At 44.7% G+C, this 21,518-nt stretch overlaps 1 protein-coding gene across 1 annotated transcript in view; it reads right to left on the bottom strand.

Moving 5' to 3' along the window:
- Positions 1-21,518, bottom strand: part of LOC126453583 (discoidin domain-containing receptor tyrosine kinase B-like) — a 204,308-nt gene that overhangs the window by 21,099 nt on the left and 161,691 nt on the right. Inside the window, exons 10-13 of the mRNA XM_050091128.1 lie at positions 20,758-20,894; positions 20,544-20,700; positions 12,938-13,104; positions 1,758-1,880 (exon numbers count right to left, since the gene is read on the bottom strand). Of these exons, the coding sequence (XP_049947085.1) occupies positions 1,758-1,880; positions 12,938-13,104; positions 20,544-20,700; positions 20,758-20,894 (584 nt within the window). The remainder of the gene's footprint in view (positions 1-1,757; positions 1,881-12,937; positions 13,105-20,543; positions 20,701-20,757; positions 20,895-21,518) is intronic.

Genomic DNA, 21,518 nt, shown 5'->3' with positions numbered 1-21,518 from the left:
CGAAGTCGTTTACGTCAGTGGTTTTCTCCTTTCGCAGCTCGTATCGTAGCTACACTCATGCTCATAAATTAAGGATGATGCTGATACGTGCTGAAACAAACTCTGGTGGACGGTTTGCGGGTTTAAATCATCTCGGGGTATGACTATGCGGTACATTTGCCCTGCGATCGTCGCACGGTGGCGCTGGCAGCAGCCCACATACGCAGAGGTGCGTTGGTGCACGTCAGTGTACGGTGCAGCGAGTAAGTGTGCACACGTTTCCAGACGTGCTAATGGTGACTGTGTGTTGAAAATGGCTCAAAGAAAACATATTAATTACGTTATGAGAGGTAGAATACTAGGCCGACTGGAGGCTAGTCAAACACATCAGGTCGTAGCACGGACCCTCCGTGTGCCACAAAGTGTGATCTCACGATTATATCAACGATTCCAGCAGACAGAAAACGTGTCCAGGCGCTACAGTACGGGACGTCCGTAGTGTACAACACCGCAAGAACACCGATATTCACCATCAGTGCCCACAGACGACCACGAATTACTGCAGGTAGCCTTGCTCGGGACCTTACCTCAGCCACTGGAACAGTTGTCTCCAGACACACAGTCTACAGACGACAGAACAGACATGGTTTATTCGCCCGGGGACCTGTAAGGTGCATTCCACTGATCCCAGGTCACAGGAGAGCCCGCAAAGCCTGGTGTCAAGAACACAGTACATGGTCATTGGAACAGTGGTGCCAGGTTATGTTCACGGACGAGTCCAGGCGAAGTCTGAACAGTGATTCTCGCTGGGCTTCCGTCTGGCGTGAATCAGGAACCGGATACCAACCCCTTAGTATCCTTGAAAGGGATCTGTATGGTCATGGTTTGATGGTGTGGGATGGGATTATAACTGGTGCGCATACACCCCTGCATGTCTCTGACAGAGGAACTGTAACAGGTCAGATGTATCGGGACGTCTTTTTGCACCAGTATCTCCACATTTTCAGGGGTGCATTGGGTCCCACCTTCCTCCTGATGGATGATAAAGCACAGCCCCACCGAGCTGCCATCGTGGTGGAGTACCTTGAAACAGAAGATTTCAGGCGAGTGGAGTGGCCAGCCTGTTCTGCAGACCTAAACCCCATCGAGCACGTCTGGGATGCTCTCGGTCGACGTATCGCTGCACTTCTTCAAACACCTACGATACTTCAGGTGCTCCGACAGGCACTGGTGTACGAATGGGAAGCTACACCCCAGCAGCTGCTCGACCACCTCATCCAGAGTATGCCAACCCGTTGTACAGCCTGTGTACGTGTGCACGGTGATCATATCCCATATTGATGCGCAGGAAAGAGTGGCGTTTTGTAGCACATGTGTTTCGTGACGGTCTTCTCAACTTATCACCAATACCGTGGACTTACAGATGTGAGTCATGTGTGTTCCCTGTTTGCCAATGCTATTAGCGCCAGTTTTGTGTAGTGCCACGTTGTGTGGCACCACATTCTGCAATTATTCTCAATTCATGAGCGTGAGTGTATAATTGATCTCCTTTCGCCCATACTCGTTACCACGTCACGTGAGCGATGCCATCAGGCATTCGGTTCTGAGGTGGAAAGTGTCAATGTTTTGCTCATCAGTGTATAGCCCTTCTGCATTTTTCAAGGACGGATCATACACAGAAGCATTACCCACTGCAGTGAGTAAAACGTAGTTATGCATTATGTTTGTAGCAATGATTTCTATGCTATTAAGATGAAGTGGTACAATGGAGTACTTACGGTTCCAAAGGCGCCGTCGGATATCCTGGAGATCATGCGCAACCTGTGCCTGGGAAACTCCGGCAGAGTGGCCTGCTGTAGCCGCATCTTGAGCGCCGCCAGCGCCTCCTGCAGGTTGCTGGACTGTAGGCGAAAGTACAGCGTGAGCGAGGGGAACACCACCTCATGGCACAAAGACCATGTGATGTAAACGTAATATACTCTCTGATAACGTTCTTATTATTCATTCTTAGTCAGGATTTCCATAGAGTCTTTAGAGTCTTTAAATGCGCTCTGCGTCAGTAATTGGTAATATGTTTTTAAAGACCAGAAAATATTGTTCAATACAACTTTTCCCGATGTGTCACTGTTTCGTAGACCCACGTTTCAGTCTCAGTTACAACTGTCCTTCATCAGGTTTCTGTATTTAACTGGGCCAGTGCCACGTACAGGTCCTTGTCGCATACACGTGGTTTCACAATGCTTCGACCACTTTCAATAGCCGCTTACGACCGTAGCTCGCGAACGCAACTAGCCTCGCCGTTTTCGAGACTATCATTCCCAGGCGGCGGGCAGTAACAATCTGCCATTTGTGAAAGTCGCGTATTTGGTGGTTGAAATTATGTTTATTAATAAGATATTTTTTATAATTCCTTTATCTAGTGTAATATCATCTTGTTCGCTGAGTCAGTTTGTTAAGAACGTCGTTTTATATTTGCTTAGATGAGAGGAGGCGTGCCTATGATCATTTATTAATAGCAACACCTTTTAATAAAGCCGATTTTGTGCCAACACGAACCTAATATATCAAATGTTCCCAATCCATGGAGAAAATCAAGCTAGTTTTAGTAATGGTGCACGGAATGGTCACTGTTCTGCTGTGACATTTCAGAATCTAGTATGTCTGACACATCGACCAGAAAATCCTTTCTGCTTACATCACTTATGCTGTAGCGCCACATTCTGTTGCGCAAAGCAACGCTGTGACACGCAGTAGAAGTCAATAAATTAGGTACTACGTCATCTAATCGTTTAACAACGTCTAATTCATAGAATCGAGGAACGGATTGACATCCTTTGCTCAGAGGTGTCGCTACTGACGATAAAAATTATGAATGAAGCGAACAAGTACTCGATAAAGTCTTTCCCTGCGAATAAAAACGTATAACTAAGGAATTATGCTAGATGTAGATAAGCAGGTTTTTCGAAATGGTAGTTTGACACACTAAGTTTTAACGGATAAACTTCTACATGCGCGCTGACTCCTCAATCGCAAGAATTTCAGCCATTGGTGGTGTTTCCACAAGGTGGTGCATTGCCACACTAGAGTTATTTGTTCGCCAGTTTTTCGATGAAACCTTTCCGGAGCAATGTACCGGTAGACACGGTCCAGTATCATGGCCACCACATTGTAAGAATCGCTAAGGATCAACCGTTCAGTTCACCTGTTCCTGGTGTAGAAACTCTTACGGCATGAATACGAGATGCAGCACAGGCGGTAAGGCAAGAGATACTGCCAAAGACATGCAAATAATCTGAGTATCTCCTAGACGTTCTATGGACTACAAAATGGAGCACATGTAGAAGTGTATCCACAAAAATATTTCTGAGCTAATCTGGCGTTTGCAACAAACTGGATAGCTGTATGTAGCATAGTTCCTAAGAATTTTTTTTTTTTTTTCACAGGAAGACTTAATGCCCACCCCGTACATTTTTACGTACTTGGGATATGAAGTGATCAACTGGCTGCCAGCATTTACGTTACCACTGAATATTTTAAAGACACTTACTGCAAGTGCCAAAACGCAGATCTCTCGCAGTTCTCGATGCTATGTGATGTCAATTTTGACAAATGAAGTAGTGTACTGGGTGACAGACAACGGATTTCGGGGATCATTTTGCAAATGCACGTCAGTCAGTGCACACGGCAAACATATAAACCGCACGAAATATTTCTAGGGCATTTCATTTTCTGTTTCCACTTGCAGGAACAAAATCACAATAGAGACTATAAAGGGAAGTAATTGTTATGTTAAGTGGTGGGCGTATCCTGATAAGGTATTGCACTCTCGTGCGATCTGTCAGTTTCCTTTTTGACTCCATTGTCGTAAATGAAAAAAAGGTTCATAAATAGAAATAAGTGAATAATTATGAAATGGTGGATGGCATGGTGATGGGATCCCACTGTCTCCGGCCGCAGCGAACATCTTCATGGAGCACGGTGAGGAGCAAGCTCTGAACTCTGCGACGTTGCGTCCGTCTTGATTTCTACGGTAAATGGACGACTCCTTGCTGATACGGCCTTGCGGTTGAAATGCATTGCAACAATGCGTCGATCACATAGACTGTGCCCGCTACACAAGAAAGCGGTCCTGAACACGTTAGTATACAGAGCAAAGATTATTTCTGGCGATGACCATCTACAATCTGAAATGTACCAGCTGAGACGCCTGTTTAGAAAAAATGGTTACAGCAAGGTAGGCATTGTGAACGCTTTCATATGCCACTGACGAAGGTCTCCTGAACAGCCAAAAGAGTCCAAGCCGGCTGGATTCCTTCCGTACTGTGAGGCAACAACCAGCAAGAGAGGATGCGCACTTCTGGGACATGCGCTGAGGCCTTCAAGATACGAGATATGCTACGCCTTGTTAAAGACGACGTAGACTTCCAGTGTCCAGTGTGCATGGTGTCATCTTTGAACGCCGTAGCATGTATACAGAACAGACTTTCGCACTGTTGCTTACTGCGGTCTTAAGCATACGCAACACATTAATCAACGGGAGCTTTAGAAATTGCCATGCGTAAACATTGTCTGGGGAAATGGCCCAAAATAAAATTTGGTAAGAATGGCGTCTTGGCTCAAGCGTCATCATATTGGGACTACATTATCAAGGAAGCGACCGAAATTAGAATAAACCACTAAAATTTCAGCTGAGACCTGGGAAAGGAAGCGACTGAGATTAGAATAAACGACTACAATTTCAGCCGAGACCTGGTAATCATACTTGGTAGCGGATAGGGTGTGAGCTTTGGATATCTAGTAAAAGCGCAGACGAAAGATTCACTCTTGTGGGGAGGCTGGAATGACTGTCCAAAAGAAGGAACCGGCCCATCGCAGCACCTCACGTTATTCGGTATCGCGGCAACTCGGAGCTGCTATGAGCTGTCCAACACTCACTCCCGGGCAAGCGTCATTGCGGTCCTCTCTGAAAGATTGCAGAAACACTACCGTACCTATTTAAACACAACATCATGTATATAGAGGGTCTATACAAGGGCGATGTACTTGAGGACAATATTATGGAAATGGGAGAGGATGTAGATGAAGATGAAATAGGAGATATGATACTGCGTGAAGAGTTTGACAGAGCACTGAAAGACCTGAGTCGGAACAAGGCCCCCGGAGTAGACAACATTCCATTGGAACTACTGACGGCCTTGGGAGAGCCACTTCTGTCGAAACTCTACCATCTGGTGAGCAAGATGTATGAAACAGGTGAAATACCCTCAGACTTCAAGAAGAATATAATAATTCCAATCCCAAAGAAAGCAGGTGTTGACAGATGTGAAAATTACCGAACAATCAGTTTAATAAGCCACAGCTGCTAAATACTAACACGAATTCTTTACAGGCGAATGGAAAAACTAGTAGAAGCCGACCTCGGGGAAGATCAGTTTGGATTCCGTAGAAACACTGGAACACGTGAGGCAATACTGACCTTACGACTTATCTTAGAAGAAAGATTAAGGAAAGGCAAACCTACGTTTCTAGCATTTGTAGACTTAGAGAAAGCTTTTGACAATGCCGACTGGAATACTCTCTTTCAAATTCTAAAGGGTGGCAGGGGTAAAATACAGGGAGCGAAAGGCTATTTACAATTTGTACCGAAACCAGATGACAGTTATAAGAGTCGAGGGACATGAAAGGGAAGCAGTGGTTGGGAAGGGAGTAAGACAGGGTTGTAGCCTCTCCCCGATGTTATTCAATCTGTATATTGAGCAAGCAGTAAAGGAAACAAAAGAAAAATTCGGAGTAGGTATTAAAATCCATGGAGAAGAAATAAAAACTTTGAGGTTCGCCGATGACATTGTAATTCTGTCAGAGACAGCAAAGGACTTGGAAGAGCAGTTGAACGGAATGGACAGTGTCTCGAAAGGAGGGTATAAGATGAACATCAACAAAAGCAAAACGAGTATAATGGAATGTAGTAGAATTAAGTCGGATGATGCTGATGGAATTAGGTTAGGAAATGAGACACTTAAAGTAGTAAAGGAGTTTGTGGCACAACTTGACCAGAAGAAGGGATCGGTTGGTAGGACATGTTCTGAGGCATCAAGGGATCACCAATTTAGTATTGGAGGGCAGCGTGGAGGGTAAAAATCTACTTCATGTTTGTGGACGTTGGGTACCGAAAGTGGTGACCGACCAGAATAGAGGTGACAGGAAAACAATTGCATCTAATCTACTGCAGCGTTTCAGTGTGGACGGAGAGGAGTTTCTATCGAAAATTGTAACTGGAGACTCGACTTGGATTCTTTTTTATGAACCTTGCTGATGAAGCAGGGGTACATGCTCTTCTCTCGTGATGGAGAAAAACTGCGGACAAAAATGTTGATCATGTTGCAACTGTTGGCGTAAGCATATGGCATTTGCTTTTCTTCCCGACCACCGTACAACACTCTAGAGAAGAACAGTTGCTACATTGATCGAACTACACGACGGTATCACGATCCTAGGTCCTACAGCCCTATAACTCCTGTGTCTGCTTCTGTAATCATTGTTCGTGGATTTAAAAAAAAAAAAAAAAAAAAAAAAAAAAAAAAAAAAAAAAAAAAAAAAAAAAAAAAAAAAGAAAATAAATTATTCTCTGTAGAAATTTTAATTGCGCTACAGGCTCCACAGTTCGTCTTTCTTCCTTAATGTATGTACAGAGTGGGGTGGGTAAAACTTTTTTGGAAATATCAGGGACGCTACAACCCGGATTAAAAGAAAGTTTGTAATAAAAGTTGTTCCTCTCGAAAAGGAGCATACAGTGAATAGGAACGCCCAATTTTTATTGCCGATTCGGATCCTCCGGAAAAAATATGTAACTTTTGAACAGTTTTATCGTTGCGTGGTGGATGGTGCTGCAGTCTACACAAATCAGAATGGGTTGCTAACTGTTGAAAAGTGATAGGGGAATGTTCGATGTGTTAACCGTTGTCTGCGATACATTTTGTACCATTCAAATAACAGCCAGAGATACACGGACGGCGAACATGCGCCGCAGTTTGTGGTCAGACTCTCGCTGTATGTGCAAATCCTCTAGGTGCAAGGATGTAGTTCCATTGTGTCGAGCGCGCCTGTGGCTGTACCGCGAACGACGAACTTGGAAATGGCGCTGTGAAGCAGTCGCGGTTCACTTTACTGCGAACATTCTACCCGAAAACATCTCTTCTTGCGCGTGCAATGATGTTGACAATTGCAGAGAGAGTAGATATCAGGTGCTTCGCATTTTACATCAAATAGGCATGTAGGAGAAGATCGTCAACGGTATCCGAACCAATCCCCTGAGAGGAATGTTACTTCTGCAACGACATTTCGCTGTATTATCGTACTGTTTACTACAACTGGACGTGTTCAACCCACACGAAAAATCCGACCACAGCCTGCGACGAACGAAAATACAGCAGCGGATGTTTCAGCCGCAACTGCTGCAAATCCTCACATAATTGGGAGCCAAATCACACGAGATACAGGAATTTCGCAACGAAATGCTCGTGCGTACTGCATGAACACAATACCACTCATGTCAGCCGTCGCTGCAGCAAGCCTACACGGGCTTGAACTTTTGCAGTTGGATACAACAACTTGCCAATGATGATTTTCATTCACTGATAATTTTCTCTGATGAACCAACGTTTACGAATCGCGGTCACGTGAATCGGCATAACATGCATTATTGGGCAGTGGAGACTCCCCACTGGTTAAGACAAGTCCAGCTTCAGCGCTCCTGGGGTGTCAGTGTTTGGTGCGGTGTGTTACGTACTTCGATAACTGGCCTACACATCACAGATGGTAATGAAAATGACCGAATGTATGGTGATTCTTCAGATATTATTTTGCCAATAATAATGTAAGATGTCCTACTTCGTACGATGGCTGTCCAGCGCACTATTCATGAATATCTCGTGAAACCCGCTTCCCGTCCACTTGCAGCATCTACATTGACTTTGCCACCTCATGTTCATTTTCCCATCAAGTCTGAGAATTTACACTTGAAGAGTCTGCTGAAAAATGTGGAGTGTATATTGGTACAATTGATTCCATCATAACATTTACTGCCGTAATACTTGTGTGGGTGTCCAGGAAGTTTACCATTTAGCACAAAGTACTGAGGCCGCTCATTTGGACCGAGCTCAGAAATCTTACCAGTAGCGATGTATTTTTGGACATGACATCGAACTGTGATGAAACATGGATATATAATTTCGCGCCGGAGTCCAAGTTTCACAGCTTACAGAGGAAACATCCTGAAATGCTTGTCCGGAAGAAATTCAAAAAGCAAACATCAGTTGATGAGATCATGCTAACCTTTGTAGTGCCCGGGGTAGATTTTGCGTGATTTATTGGCGAAGCACGAACACTGCTCCTTACTGGTCCAGCAACACTGAGAATAAATACAAGCCGGCCGCGGTGGTCTCGCAGTTCTACCCGCTCAGTCCGGAACCGCGTGACTGCTACGGTCGCAGGTTCGAATCCTGCCTCGGGCTTGGATGTGTGTGATGTCCTTAGGTTAGTTAGATTTAAGTAGTTCTAAGTTCTAGGGGACTGATGACCATAGATGTTAAGTCCCATAGTGCTCATAGCCATTTAAAATAAATACAAGCACGTGTTGAATTGTTAGAGGAAAAGTGTGCTGTTTCTTCAAGAAAATGTTCGAAATTATACAACACCTCTGATGCAGGAAAAATTATCAAAGGTGGTTGGGAGCTCCTGTCTCATCCTACTCAAAGGCCTGATCCTGGCACTTCGAATTTTTATCTGTTTCGTCCAATGAAACGATCTTTGCATGGCGTCAAGTTCAAAGGCAACGAAAAGCCAAAGAAAAATTCATAATAAGCAGTCTTCCACTGAGGGGATATGTCTCGTAATACGATGGGTGATAACTTAGAAGTTTGTGGGGATTACGTGGAAAAGTAGACAAAAATTTGTACTGATTTAATAAACGATTTTTGCTGTATGGTTATTTGTCTGTTATTGAATGATCCTTGAATAATGTGAAAGAATGGGTTGCAGAAGAAGTGGAATTTTAGGAAGGAAGTAATTAGGATAGAGGCATGACACGTTTATGGAGAGAGCTGAAAAAAATGGGAAAAAGAGAAGGGAACTGAGATGTCGTAAAGGGTAACAAAAGTGGATTAGATAATAAGGTGACGATGTATGAACTGAATTGTCTGCGAGGAGAATGATGTTGCAGTTTTGTTGGTGGCATATGACAGTGTATAGTTGGTGGGACGTTTGGGTGTTGGTCCGGCAACAAGTCACGGCTGTTTACCATGGAGAAAAGAGTTCTGGAGTTTCAGGGTGTACAGAATTACGGAGAAGTTAAGCGCGAGTGTGGAAGGAAGAGAATATGATAAATTCGCATAGCATTAGAGTAGGAGAGTGTAAGCAGATACGGTAAACATAACGGAGCATGGTGCTGACATAAATGGGGAGACTGGTATAAACTGGATAGAGCAGATATACGGGCATTACTAGTATACCAGATAATGGGTTGGATCTAGACCCTGCAAATATGAAGATTGGTGGATGAATGCAATGGATATGTTCAATTAGCTTAAGCCAGTTGTGGGCCGCCTGTAGGCGTTAAGTAGGAGACTTTTTATGTCTGTTTAAAATAGGGGTTAGAGGTAGTTTAACATTTAAATTAAGTGTGTAGGACTGGACGCCTGTTCAATAAATGTTGAAGAGCGCTGATTTCTCACTTGTGTAGGGAAGCAGCCTACTCACACTGTAGTAAATCCTCATCAGTTTCCATTGTGTGCCAGCCAGTCTGCTGTAACTAGCTCTGACGTCATAAATGTTGCGCAATACCTTAAAAATCAAGCAAATGACCTAAAACGTTTCTGGCATGTCAGAAGTAATACTAAATTAATGTGTGTTAAATATCAGTTCGATAACTTCAGCCATTTTCGAAATTTGGACGTTTTTCTGAAAAAATCATTGGCGCAACAGAAAAGAGCTAGAGACTTCAAAATTTATATTTAGATTAATCTTTCATAATGATTTAATAAAAACAGTACTTTGGATTTCACAAATTAAGATTTTAGTGGAAATTCATGATTTTCTGGTTTTCATCTCAAAACTGAAGGAAGCAAGATAGATTAAGTAGGCTAATAAATAAGGCTAGGATGTTTAGATTTAAATAGGTTGGAGGTCCGCTATGACTACGAAGATGTGTAAAGTTTCTTTTTAATACCTATAAAATTATAGCGATAGCGGATCTCAAAAGGGCCAGTTCAGAGCTCATCTACTGCGTGCAGTGTAATTTAATTAACTCTCTCGCCCAAAATATTTAACTTAGCCACGTCAAAATTTTATTATTAATACTTACCTGCGTGCTGAATGCACGTTTAAATTAAGAGCTTCGTCGGCTATCAGCAAAAGAAGCTATAAATTATTATGTAACTTGAAGTGGTGCGTTACTAGCCCAGCGGCTAGTCGGGAGATCCGATTTGATCAGGCGTTCCCTTAGCCGTCCGCACCGCGGCTATATATATAAGAACGCTGCGCGAGGAAGGAAGGCCCCAGTTCTCTCCAGACGCTGAATGACACGCCATCTGTGTCGGGAGCCGCGTCGCATCAGTGTCACTGCTACAAACAGCCTCGGGTGCCGTATTAAGTTACTAGAGATACGTGGAACCGTGAAAACATTTCATGTGAAGTGTTAATTCTGGGATGATTTTCATTATCTAGTTTCAGTTTGCGTATTGTCGTATTTTCACGTGCCGTCGCGGGACAGACATTCTACCAAATATTTAGCGTGGCGTTTGATGAAATATTTTCATCAAATTATGGCGAGCATTCTTTTTAACATTTAATTCGGACATTTATAGTTGCATCAGCGCATTAGACTCTGAACTGCTCTGTTAGTTAGGTTGCAGGGATACTTGTGGTTTTTATCAGTGAATTTCAGAATATACTCAACTATTTTGGAAAACCGTTTTTGATTAGAAATCCTGGACAATCTCCTAATTCCTCAGAGCTATAAGCTGCAGCTATAATAACATTCTCAGATAAAGTGGGCACTAGGATCTCTAATTACTGGTTCCATGTTTTATTAAATCACTTTCTGGGTGCCAAAAAGTAAATAGAGAGCCAGTGTTGAGAACGGCGAAAGACAGCATTAACAACATTCTAAAAGCCAGAAACTGATTCAACATGCAAGCATTTATGCAGCAAATTATTTTTACAAACTCATCCGCCGCCCCACACTTGGCACAGTACCAGTTTACTTTTTCGCAGAAGTATATGAATAAAGGAGGATACACACAAAAATATGAAGGCCATAAATGAAAAGCTTTCGTATCCACCAGAGATTCACATCTGGCCATTAAAATTGCTACACCACGAAGATGAAGTGCTACAGACGTGAAATTTAACCGACAGGAAGAAGATGCTGCGATAAGCAAATGATTTGCTTTTCATTCACACAAGGTTGGCTCCGGTGGTGACACCTGCAACGTGCTGACATGAGGAAAGTTTCCAACCAATTTCTCATACACAAACAGCAGTTGACCGGCGTTGCCTGGTGAAACGTTGTTCTGATGCCTCATGTAAGGCTGAGAAATGCATGCCATCACGTTTCCGACTTCCATAAAGGTCGGATTGTAGCCTATCGCGATTGCGGTTTATCGTATCGCGACACTGCTGCTCGCGTTGGTCGATCCAATGACTGTTAGCAGAATATGGAATCGGTGGGTTCAGGAGGGTAATACGGAACGCCGTGCTGGATCCCAACGGCCTCGTATCACTAGCAGTCGAGATGACATGCATCTTATCCGCATGTAACGGATCGCGCAGCCACGTCTCGATCCCTGAGTCAACAGATGGGGACGTTTGCAAGACAACCATCTGCACGAACAGTTCGACGACGTTTGTAACAGCATGGACTATCAGCTCGGAAACTATGGCTGCGGTTACCCTTGACGCTGCATCACAGACAGGAGCGCCTGCGATGGTGTACCTGACGACGAACCTGGGTCACGAATTGATAAACGTCATTTTTTCGGATGAATCCAGGTTCTGTTTACAGCGTCATGATGGTGAAATGGCTATGAGCACTATGGGACTTAACATCTATCGTCATCAGTCCCCTAGAACTTAGAACTACTTAAACCTAACTAACCTAAGGACATCACACAACACCCAGCCATCACGAGGCAGAGAAAATCCCTGACCCCGCCGGGAATCGAACCCGGGAACCCGGGCGTGGTCATGATGGTCGCATCCGTGTTTGGCGACATCGCGGTGAACGCACATTGGAAGCTTGTATTCGTCATCGCCATACTGGCGTATCACCCGGAGTGATGTATGGGGTGCCATTGGTTACACGTCTCGGTCACCTCTTGTTCGCATTGACGGCACTTTCAACAGTGGACGTTACATTTCAGATGTGTTACGACCCGTGGCTCTACTCTTCATTCGATCCCTGCGAAACCGTACATTTCAGCGGAATAATGCACGATCGCATGTTGCAGGTCCTGTACGGGCATTTCTGTATACAGAAAATGTTCGACTGCTGCCCTGTCCAGCACATTCTCCAGATCTCTCAGCAATTGGAAACGTCTGGTCAATGGTGGCCGAGCAACTGGCTCGTCCCAATACGCCAGTCACTACTCTTGATGAACTGTGGTATCGTGTTGACGCTGCATGGGCAGCTCTACATGTACACGCCATCCGTTTGACTCAATGCCCAGGCGTATCAAGGCCGTTATTACGGCCAGAGGTGGTTGTTCTGGGTACTGATTTCTCAGGATCTATGCCTCTAAATTGCGTGTAAATGTAATCACAAGTCAATTCTAGTATAATATATTTGTCCAATGAATACCCGTTTATCATCTGCATTTCTTTTTGGGGTAGCAATTTTAATTGCCAGTAATGTATTTTGTTGTGATTACGTGCGTGAGGAGGAGCTGACTGAGAGGGTACCGACCTTGTTGCTGGCGGAGCTGTCCGACTTGGTGGCGGTGGAGGTGGTGCTGCGGCTGGTGGAGGAGGCGGCCGGCGTGTGGCGGTCGCTGCGCGCCGGCGGCGGCGTCGCCAGGAACGGCGGCAGCGACAGCCCGCCCTGCTCCGGCACCGCGTACTCGTGCGACGTCTCTGCCGGGCACAGAGGCACAGTGGCGCTACAGAACGGCTGCGAGAATGTCCGCGATTGGTCAGTGTGTATGGGCTACCCGTGACGGAGACCAAGTCAGGCGGTTGGGACAGGAATTACTCTATCTGACCTACGTACTGTATACTACGAGAATGATCTGTAAAGTTCTCGGCCTCGCTCGTAGATGACAGCACTAGTTGCGAGATTTCCTTTTCCAGGATTCGTGTGCAATTACAAGTTATTCCACTCAGCAGTTGGCTGCAGGGAGCTGTCTGAAGTAGGGCCACGGCGTGAGTTCTCCTGATTGTTGAAAATCAAGTGTTACGCCGCGACGAACTGAAATTTATTTGAGAATCATTACTGGTTGTAGTGACTCTTGAGTTGCAACAAATAGGCTGTAAAATTAAAATGATGTCATTAAAGTGTCCAAGGTTATCATCCACGTGAAGAAAGCCTGAAAAGCCCAACCACACCAAATATCGTCGCGAATTTGAAACACTTACTTTTCAAAGATCGGCGTATGAGGGTGCGAAAAATTGTCAAAAATACAGGGATTTCAATGGAAGTTCTGGCCATATTTTGATGATGAACTCCAACGCGCAGGCGTTTTGCAAGATCGGTGCCCCGCCTGCCGACGGCACGACAACTTCCGCGGATTATTTGTCGTATTCTAAAGACATGAATGATTTCCTGTGTTGCTATGTGACAATGGATGAACGACAGATTCACTACTGCACACCGTAACCAAAAAACAATAGAAATAATTCAACTAAAGTGGTTCTTCAGTTCCTAAGGAGACAAGATGTCATCAGCGAGAAAGGCCATGTCAAAAAATTCTGTTGTGACGTTACTGTCACGTATCACCGTGCGATGTTGTTTCATTTCTCTGCAACTGCTCGTACTTCACGATTGTTATTTTCTGAGTACTGGGCTTGTGTGCTCGGGAGTAAAGTTTTGCATTTTTCGCAGTTCTGCATTTTTCGCACTAGGACTGTGCATTAGCAGTGTGGTCTCAGGGTCGTGTCGGCGGCAGAAAGTAGTCTATGAATCTTAGTACTAGAAGTGCGAGAGGGACAGTTTTCGTGGAAATGACACTGCCACCGGCTTCGTGCTTTTTGGACAGAATCTCGGCCTAGCTGTAGGCAAGGGGCGTCACATCGTCACAGATGCCCGTAGAGAATAACTGTGTTTGAATTTTTTGTCTTCCTGCATGAACATTAAAGGTCAAGACACTGCGACACAGCTCAGGCCAGTATGAGAAAGATAGTTCCTTTCACATCTAAATTTTTGTTTTAGTTACGTCGTCGCTGCACTTGTTGTGAGGCCTGTCCTACGAAGCCACACGAGCTGGTACCAACCTTCTGTTTGTTAATGTGTGTTTTGTATACTAAGAGTTTCTGCTGCATTCCTCTTGTTTTTTTTTCTTGTTTTTGTGAAATTGTCCACCAGATTGGTAACTGCTTTGAGTCATTCCCTCATGAGGCGTTTTCTGATAGTAGACTGTGGAGGGCTTGGATTCTGGGCATTTGGCTCCTGTCCACTACTGAGAGAGTCATCCCAAGCCGCCCTCTGCTGCTAATTGGCACACACTAGCTGATTTGGAGAAATTTAAGTGTCGAAAATTGCGGTATCTCTTTCTGCATTCTGAGCAGCTCGTTACTTGATTATTCTGTCACACAATTGGTGTTGTTTAGTTTGGTTATAATTTGTGGCGTACTGTTATATCGTTGGCTTTTATTTCACACAGATGAGCAGATCTTGTTGCATTTTCTCCATACCGTCTTCCACACCTCTTGGTACCATTCCAAACTGCTACAGCAATCTTGTAAATTGAATCTGTGTTTTAGAGAGGTTTTTCTCTCCGGTAATTTTATTGTGATTTACATCAGTAATTACAGCATATAAATATCTGCCGATCTGAGTCTTAGATTCTAAGATCCTTTACATTGTCCTACAACTTTTCTATGGTATGGCGACCCACTAATCACAAATATAACCTGATATACAACCAGTTTGTTGTTCCCACTGTGACAGTGTTTCGGTTGTTTACAATGGCCAAACTCAACGATAAATTCAGAGAAAAGAACGAACATTTCGCTTCCTCATCTTGCATGATCAAAGACTTGTCATGTAATGGGCATTGCGCTATATAAGTCTGATCTGGGCCACACCACTGAAAATTTTTCACTATTAATTGCATAATTTATGGATATTATTCGAAACTTATTACATACAGGCTGCAAATATTCAGAAAAGGACCTGGTTAACAGAAAAAAAAATCTTTCTTCAAGACAGTGCCGGAAAATTCACGCTATATTCCAGCTGTGACTCTCTCAGACTTCCATCTTTTCAAAAAGCATAAGTCTCCCTTTCTGGTTTGCGTTTTTTGTCCAAACGATAATCGATTACAGCTATATGCGATTATTTTACAGCACTTCCAGAGGGACAACACAAATGGAATAACTTCGCTGGATTGACTTCGAGATTATGTCGAAAAATAAAAGATTTTTAAAACATGAATTCTCGTTATCGCTATCATGCCGAGAATTTTGCAGATCACTGACATGGGGTGAAATTATTCTTTTCTATACAACTTTTATCTTGCCTGTTTTGTTATGGTAAAATGTTGATTACGTCCACATAATAATTTATGTAGCCTTATATATGGAGAAAGAGTAGTGCACATCCATCACTTAACTAACGGGTACCAATTACAAAACGTTCAGAAATGGCTCACCAGAGATTCGAGAGTGAATAACTGCGTTAACTGAGTAGGACAGATAAGTGAAGCTGCAAAACTATGCAAGCAGCAAAGGTAAAGGAATTTGCTTTAGAAACGGGAGCAGGATAAGCATATTAATCAGCCTATGTTGATCTGCTTTATTATAAGTCACTCTTTCAATATTATTGCCGTTTTTACATTTTTCCCATCAAATTGAAAATGAGGCTGTGATGGTTTGGAATTGAGGGACGCCTTTGCCATTTTGTTATTTACTAAAGTTTGTTATATTAGGATGTATGCTTTACTAGATGAGTAAGTAATTGTTTTCTGGTGAAATATTTTTGTCGAATAGTGCGATGCAATCAGTTGAATATAGGTAAAGGAAAACATCCTGTTGCGAGGAGCAGTGTAGAGAAAGGGATCGGTCGTGGTCCTAACAAACAACTATCACAGCGTTTCCCTCACGTGAAGTATAGAATTCATGGAAAACATAACCTGACCGCATAGCAACTCTCCTGTAGAGAGATTAACGCTAATATGATAGGTATGACATGTGTAGACAGTGATGAGCTGAGACAATGGGATCATCTGCTTATCAACTTCATGGACCATCTTTTGAACGCAATACAGCAGTGATTCTGCGCTCTTTGGTTCCGACAAGTGTTTGGAAGGTTTTTGGAAGTGCGTAGCACCTGATGTAAACGGCGCCACATGAACCACTTGTGCCTTCACCAGCAGTGTACCCTGTGTGAGATTGCCGTCTGTCGTGCTTAACAGGCCGGACAAATCGCTCACCTCTTTGTTCAATGGTGAGGCGCAGACATCCAATGCCTCGTCGCCTGCACATGATTTCACCCGCCCTTTAACCACTTCCCATAGATAGACGAAAGTTTTCCCAAATTGCGAATACGATTAGGCTTCAGATCTACAGTTTATTAGTGAGACGTGAAAATTTATACTGAACCGGGACTTGAACCTTGATTACGTACTTGAGCGTTCCTGTTAACAAGTACGGTTGTCCATGCAAGGCACGCTTCGTGGACCAATCCAAACCTCAATGTGTTATCGTTCTTTGTTACTTGCCCACTTTCTGTGATTCCTGCACAGGGAGGGACATCGTTATTATGGTCATTCTGGCTTCTCTTAGCATGTAATACAATTGTACAACTTTTTTTGTTTTAGTGTCTTTATAGAAGTATTCACTTGTGTGCATGTCTGAAGTAGACTGCATATTAATGGCGCTGTAAAATACAGACACTGCACTCTTGTACTTTCTATAGGCGCTGACGGCCGTAAAATGCGAGCAGTCGACCAGTTCGCAGGTGCCGGGCCATAATAATCTGCTTTCTGTCAAAGTTTTTATGTCAGAGGATTTCCCCGTTTTCAGATAAAATCCCCTCTAAAATGACTCGTAGGGTTAAAACCTTAATGGCGGCAACTATTTATTTACAACCTATACAAAATAGATACATGGTTTAAGGTTTTACTCACCTTCAGAGTAGTCACTGGCATTGCGCATAACAAGTTGCCAGCCATGCAGAAGTCGTAGGATGCCCTTAGGAGCGTCGGTTGTGCGAGTGGAGCGGTCTATTACCAACGAATCTCTGTAATAGTACTGAAGGGAATAGCATGAAGTTTTCTTTCAATTTAGGAATCATTTAAGTCACAAGGGAGACTTTTGGCAGGCCGTGTTAAAGGAATGAACAGCTTAGAGAAATAAAGGGCGCTTCTGTAGGATCCTCCCATCATTTTGCAGCAATAACGCTCGGAAGCGTATGGCACAAGTTGTGACTAATTTGTTCGATCGATAGTGCTGGGAAGTGCTGCACCACCCACAGCACACCCAGGAAGTAAGTCCTTGTAACTACAACATGACTCCTAATTTGAAGGTAGCACTTAACGGCATTCACTTTAGAACAGTAACAGAAATTCATCGAGAAATGGGCCGCTCCAGTCGTTCTAAAAACGCAACTGTCGCTGCTATGGGCATCCTACGATTTCCGCATCGCTGGCAATGGGTTATAAGCAATGCCGACACTGAAGGGCAATAAAACTTGGGAAAATATTTTTATGTATGTATTGTAAATAAATAATAATAAAGTTCAACTGCCCCTACATTGCAGCAAGGGCTGTCATTATCACTTGACAATGGACTTCAACGTTCGACACTGGTCGTGACTGAGTAACTGGTACCGGATGGTTATACTGTAACTAAATTGCAGCTGCTCACGGAGGTCTAATGTGGGCTGCTATTATTCTATGGTAGCGAAACTTTGTGACAGAGATGCTAATGAGTTGACACGGAACCGATTTACGCTGGAACAAAAGAAGTTCCACTTTCGGCCACCAGGTGCAGATCTGGCCCTGTACACTGTTCGTATAATGGTATGAGAACCACGCCGTCTTTTGACGAATCATAATGGTTAATAAGAAAGTCAGCTTATGCCGTTGTCATTCGTTTGACCTTTCCTGCACACGCCCTGTTTCCAATCCATTACACATGGGACAATTTCCTCGCATTCACAGTGCGAGATTTGCACCTGGTGGCCAAAAGTGGAACAAATTTTTTCTAGCGTAAACCGGTTCCGCCCTAACGCATTAGCATATCTACCAAATTTCGCTGCTATGCGTAAATTACAGTACACATTGGACCTCTGTGAGTAGCTGCTGACTGCTGACTGGCTGACCGACTCTTGAGTCACCGGGCTCTGCATGGTATGAGTGATAGGCAGTTCGGCTTCCGAAAGGCTCGCTCCACTCAGGATGCGATCAGTGACGTTTGTCGGATTGTTCACTCAGCCACATCAAGGTATGTTCAAGGTATAATGATAGACATCTCAGGGGCCTTCGACAACCTGTGGTGGCCGGCACTCTTCTCTCGCCTTAGAGATATCGGGTGCCCGCAGCTGCTATATGGTTGTCGGGAGACCTACTGTGATGGAAGAACTGCTAAGATAATGGCTCCTGGAGTCGTTGTAACTAAAACAATATCCCAGGGTTGTCCCCAGGGATCTGTGTGTGGTCCCAATTTTTGGGATTTCAACTTGGAAACACTGCTGAAGGTCTTTCAGGGAGATACTGCAGTTCTGGGCGTCGTCGCATATGCGGATGATCTCGTAATTCTAGTAGAAGGTGACACTTGCAATGTGATTGAAGATCGCTCGCGGCTGGTTACTGGTCTGTCTATTCCGCCACAGAAATCACTGTATATGCTCTTGAAAGGCAGGTTAAATAGGGACCCAATAGATTTAATGGCCAGATAGTGTCGCCACAGAGATATGCCCGTTACTTAGGGGTATATGTAGATGAGACATGGAGTTTCATTCCGCATATCGAGGAAATGACGACTAAGTCCTTAGCTCTCTTCAACAAATTAATATCAATTGGACACAGAAGATTCCATTTGCCGTCAAAGGCAATCATTATTTATCATAACAATATAATGGCTCCAATAGTAGGGCACGCACCCAGTGTGCAGCCTGCCGCTGCTGTCAGGCGAACACAGAGGAATGTTTTGATGAGATGTATTGGGGCATTCAGTCCCACAGATGCACTATTGGTAATCGTGGATCTATGTCCACTAGACCTGATAATGAGGCAGCACGCAGCCTTCTATTGGCTGCATGAACAGATGATAGACAAAGTGCAAAATATTATATGCACTCCTCTGATAAGTGTTAAAGCTATTAAAGAAAAAAATGCTTGACAGGACGAATGGGATGGATCTAATACGGGCCGTAGAGTCCATAGGTTTCTACCCACGGTAAGGGAAAGGCTAAGAACAAGGTAATGAAGCCCTCGCATGGCCTAGTTCACTTCCTTACAGGTCATGGTCACTATCCCGCGTACCTGCATAGAACAGGGAAAAGGACAACACCAGAGTGTGACTGTGGTGCCCACGAGGGATCGCCTGAACATACAGTGTTCGGGTGTCCAATATACGAACAGGCTGTCTCAGTTGAGAAACGGCTTCTACAAACAAGGAATGTTAATGAAATATTGACGAATGGCGAACTGTTCAACAACTTCGCAAAATTGGTAAACAAAATCTCAACGGAGGCTCAGCGAGCCTACCTTCGGAGAGGGTAAAGGCGCTTAAGATCTACTGCGCAAATGTAAATATGTGAATATATTGTTTGTTTAAGTCTCTGACTTGTAGTACCTTGTCGTTGTAGTTAGTGCAATATGGTGATGGAGGGAATAAAAGAGTGGTGTAAATGGAGTGGTTTCTTCTAGTAGTAGCGGCCCGCCTCCACGTGGCTAGGGACGGGTAGCTCTCTGGGAGGATTCCAGAGAGGCTAAGAGGCCGTTCATTGATACATAATCTTATTTTGTTTATTTGCTAGAAAGTGTGGTCATATTAATAAACCAATTTTTTAAAACCAATAGCAGAGTTAGTTTCTTGTCTAACTCTCTCTCGCTCTCTCTCTCTCTCCGCTTGTGTGTGTGTGTGTGTGTGTGTGTGTGTATGTGTGTGTGTGTGTGTGTGTGTGTGTGTGTGTGTTAGAAAGCTCGAACGAATGCTACTACAACTGGAACAACCAGTATCCCGTATTCACTTCCGAGCTACTTCCCAGCTCCCTCGATGCCGGTACGACGAGGATGAGGAAATACTATACTTCTGGGAGGTGAGTTACAGCTGCGGGACGAGATGGACAGCAGTGGGAATGAGGTGAAATTGGAGCGAGGCGGACACGCGATCCCGAGCGGCTCGCTTACCAGACTGCGTGGCGAGGCACTTGTCGATGACGCTGCTGTAACTGTAGAAGGGCTCCTGGTAGTCCTGGAAGTCGCGGTGCGCTGGCCGCAGCAGCGGGTCCAGCGTGCCGCGCAGCGCCTCGCAGTCGCGGACCGCGTCGCCGCGAAACGCCGCCGCCTCGTCGGCGGCAGAGCCGGCGCCGGCGCCCGCCGCGGCGGACACCTTGCAGGGCAGCGGCGACGGGAAGGCCTTGCGGCGGCGGTGGCGCGCCACGGCCACGTACACCAGCGCCGCCAGCAGCAGCGCCACGGCCGACAGCACGCCCACCACCGCCGCCAGGTAGCTGGTCGGCTCCTCGCGCGCCGTCGTCACTGCCGACAGCGGGACACCTCGTGTAAAAGGACGAGCTACTGCTTCATCTGGGCGAGGCATAGGGCGTCGCGCAACGCGATGCGTTTCGAGCCCCTGTCAGTGATGTTTCTCGTTGATTATAGTAGAAACTGCTGAAGACCAACCTCAGGGAAGAACAGTATGCGCACCAGGTGTGCCCAGATGAAAAGGTTATATCTAAGGAAACTTCAATAACAATATTACCCACTCACCAGTCTCATTAAAGGTTCTTCCACCTGTCAAAAGCCTGAGTAAACACATTTAGCAGCGCGGACCGCTGCGAGATGAGCAACAAGAGAGACAATGGGATTCCTGAAGCTACAGACAGCGATATGGAGCCATGCAGACACCAGTGCCGTGGTTTCTGGATTGAGAATCCATGGCGCAAACAAACCGATCGAGTTGGTGCCACATATTCTTGATGGGTTTAAATCTTGGTACGGTGGTGGCCAGGGGAGTAAAGGAAACCCATCCTTGTGCTCTTCGAACGACGCACGTACATTGCGACTTGTGTTACACTTTTCATTGTCCTTCCCGTAGACACCAGAGTGCCGAGGGAGAACAGACTGCCACCACCCTTCTCAGAGGAATGGAGTACTAAAGAC

This window comes from Schistocerca serialis, chromosome 1, assembly GCF_023864345.2.
Source record: "Schistocerca serialis cubense isolate TAMUIC-IGC-003099 chromosome 1, iqSchSeri2.2, whole genome shotgun sequence".
NCBI classification, from domain to species: Eukaryota; Metazoa; Arthropoda; class Insecta; order Orthoptera; family Acrididae; genus Schistocerca; species Schistocerca serialis.
Note: the sequence above shows the minus strand (reverse complement) of the source record. Positions and strands in the feature narration are given on the sequence as shown.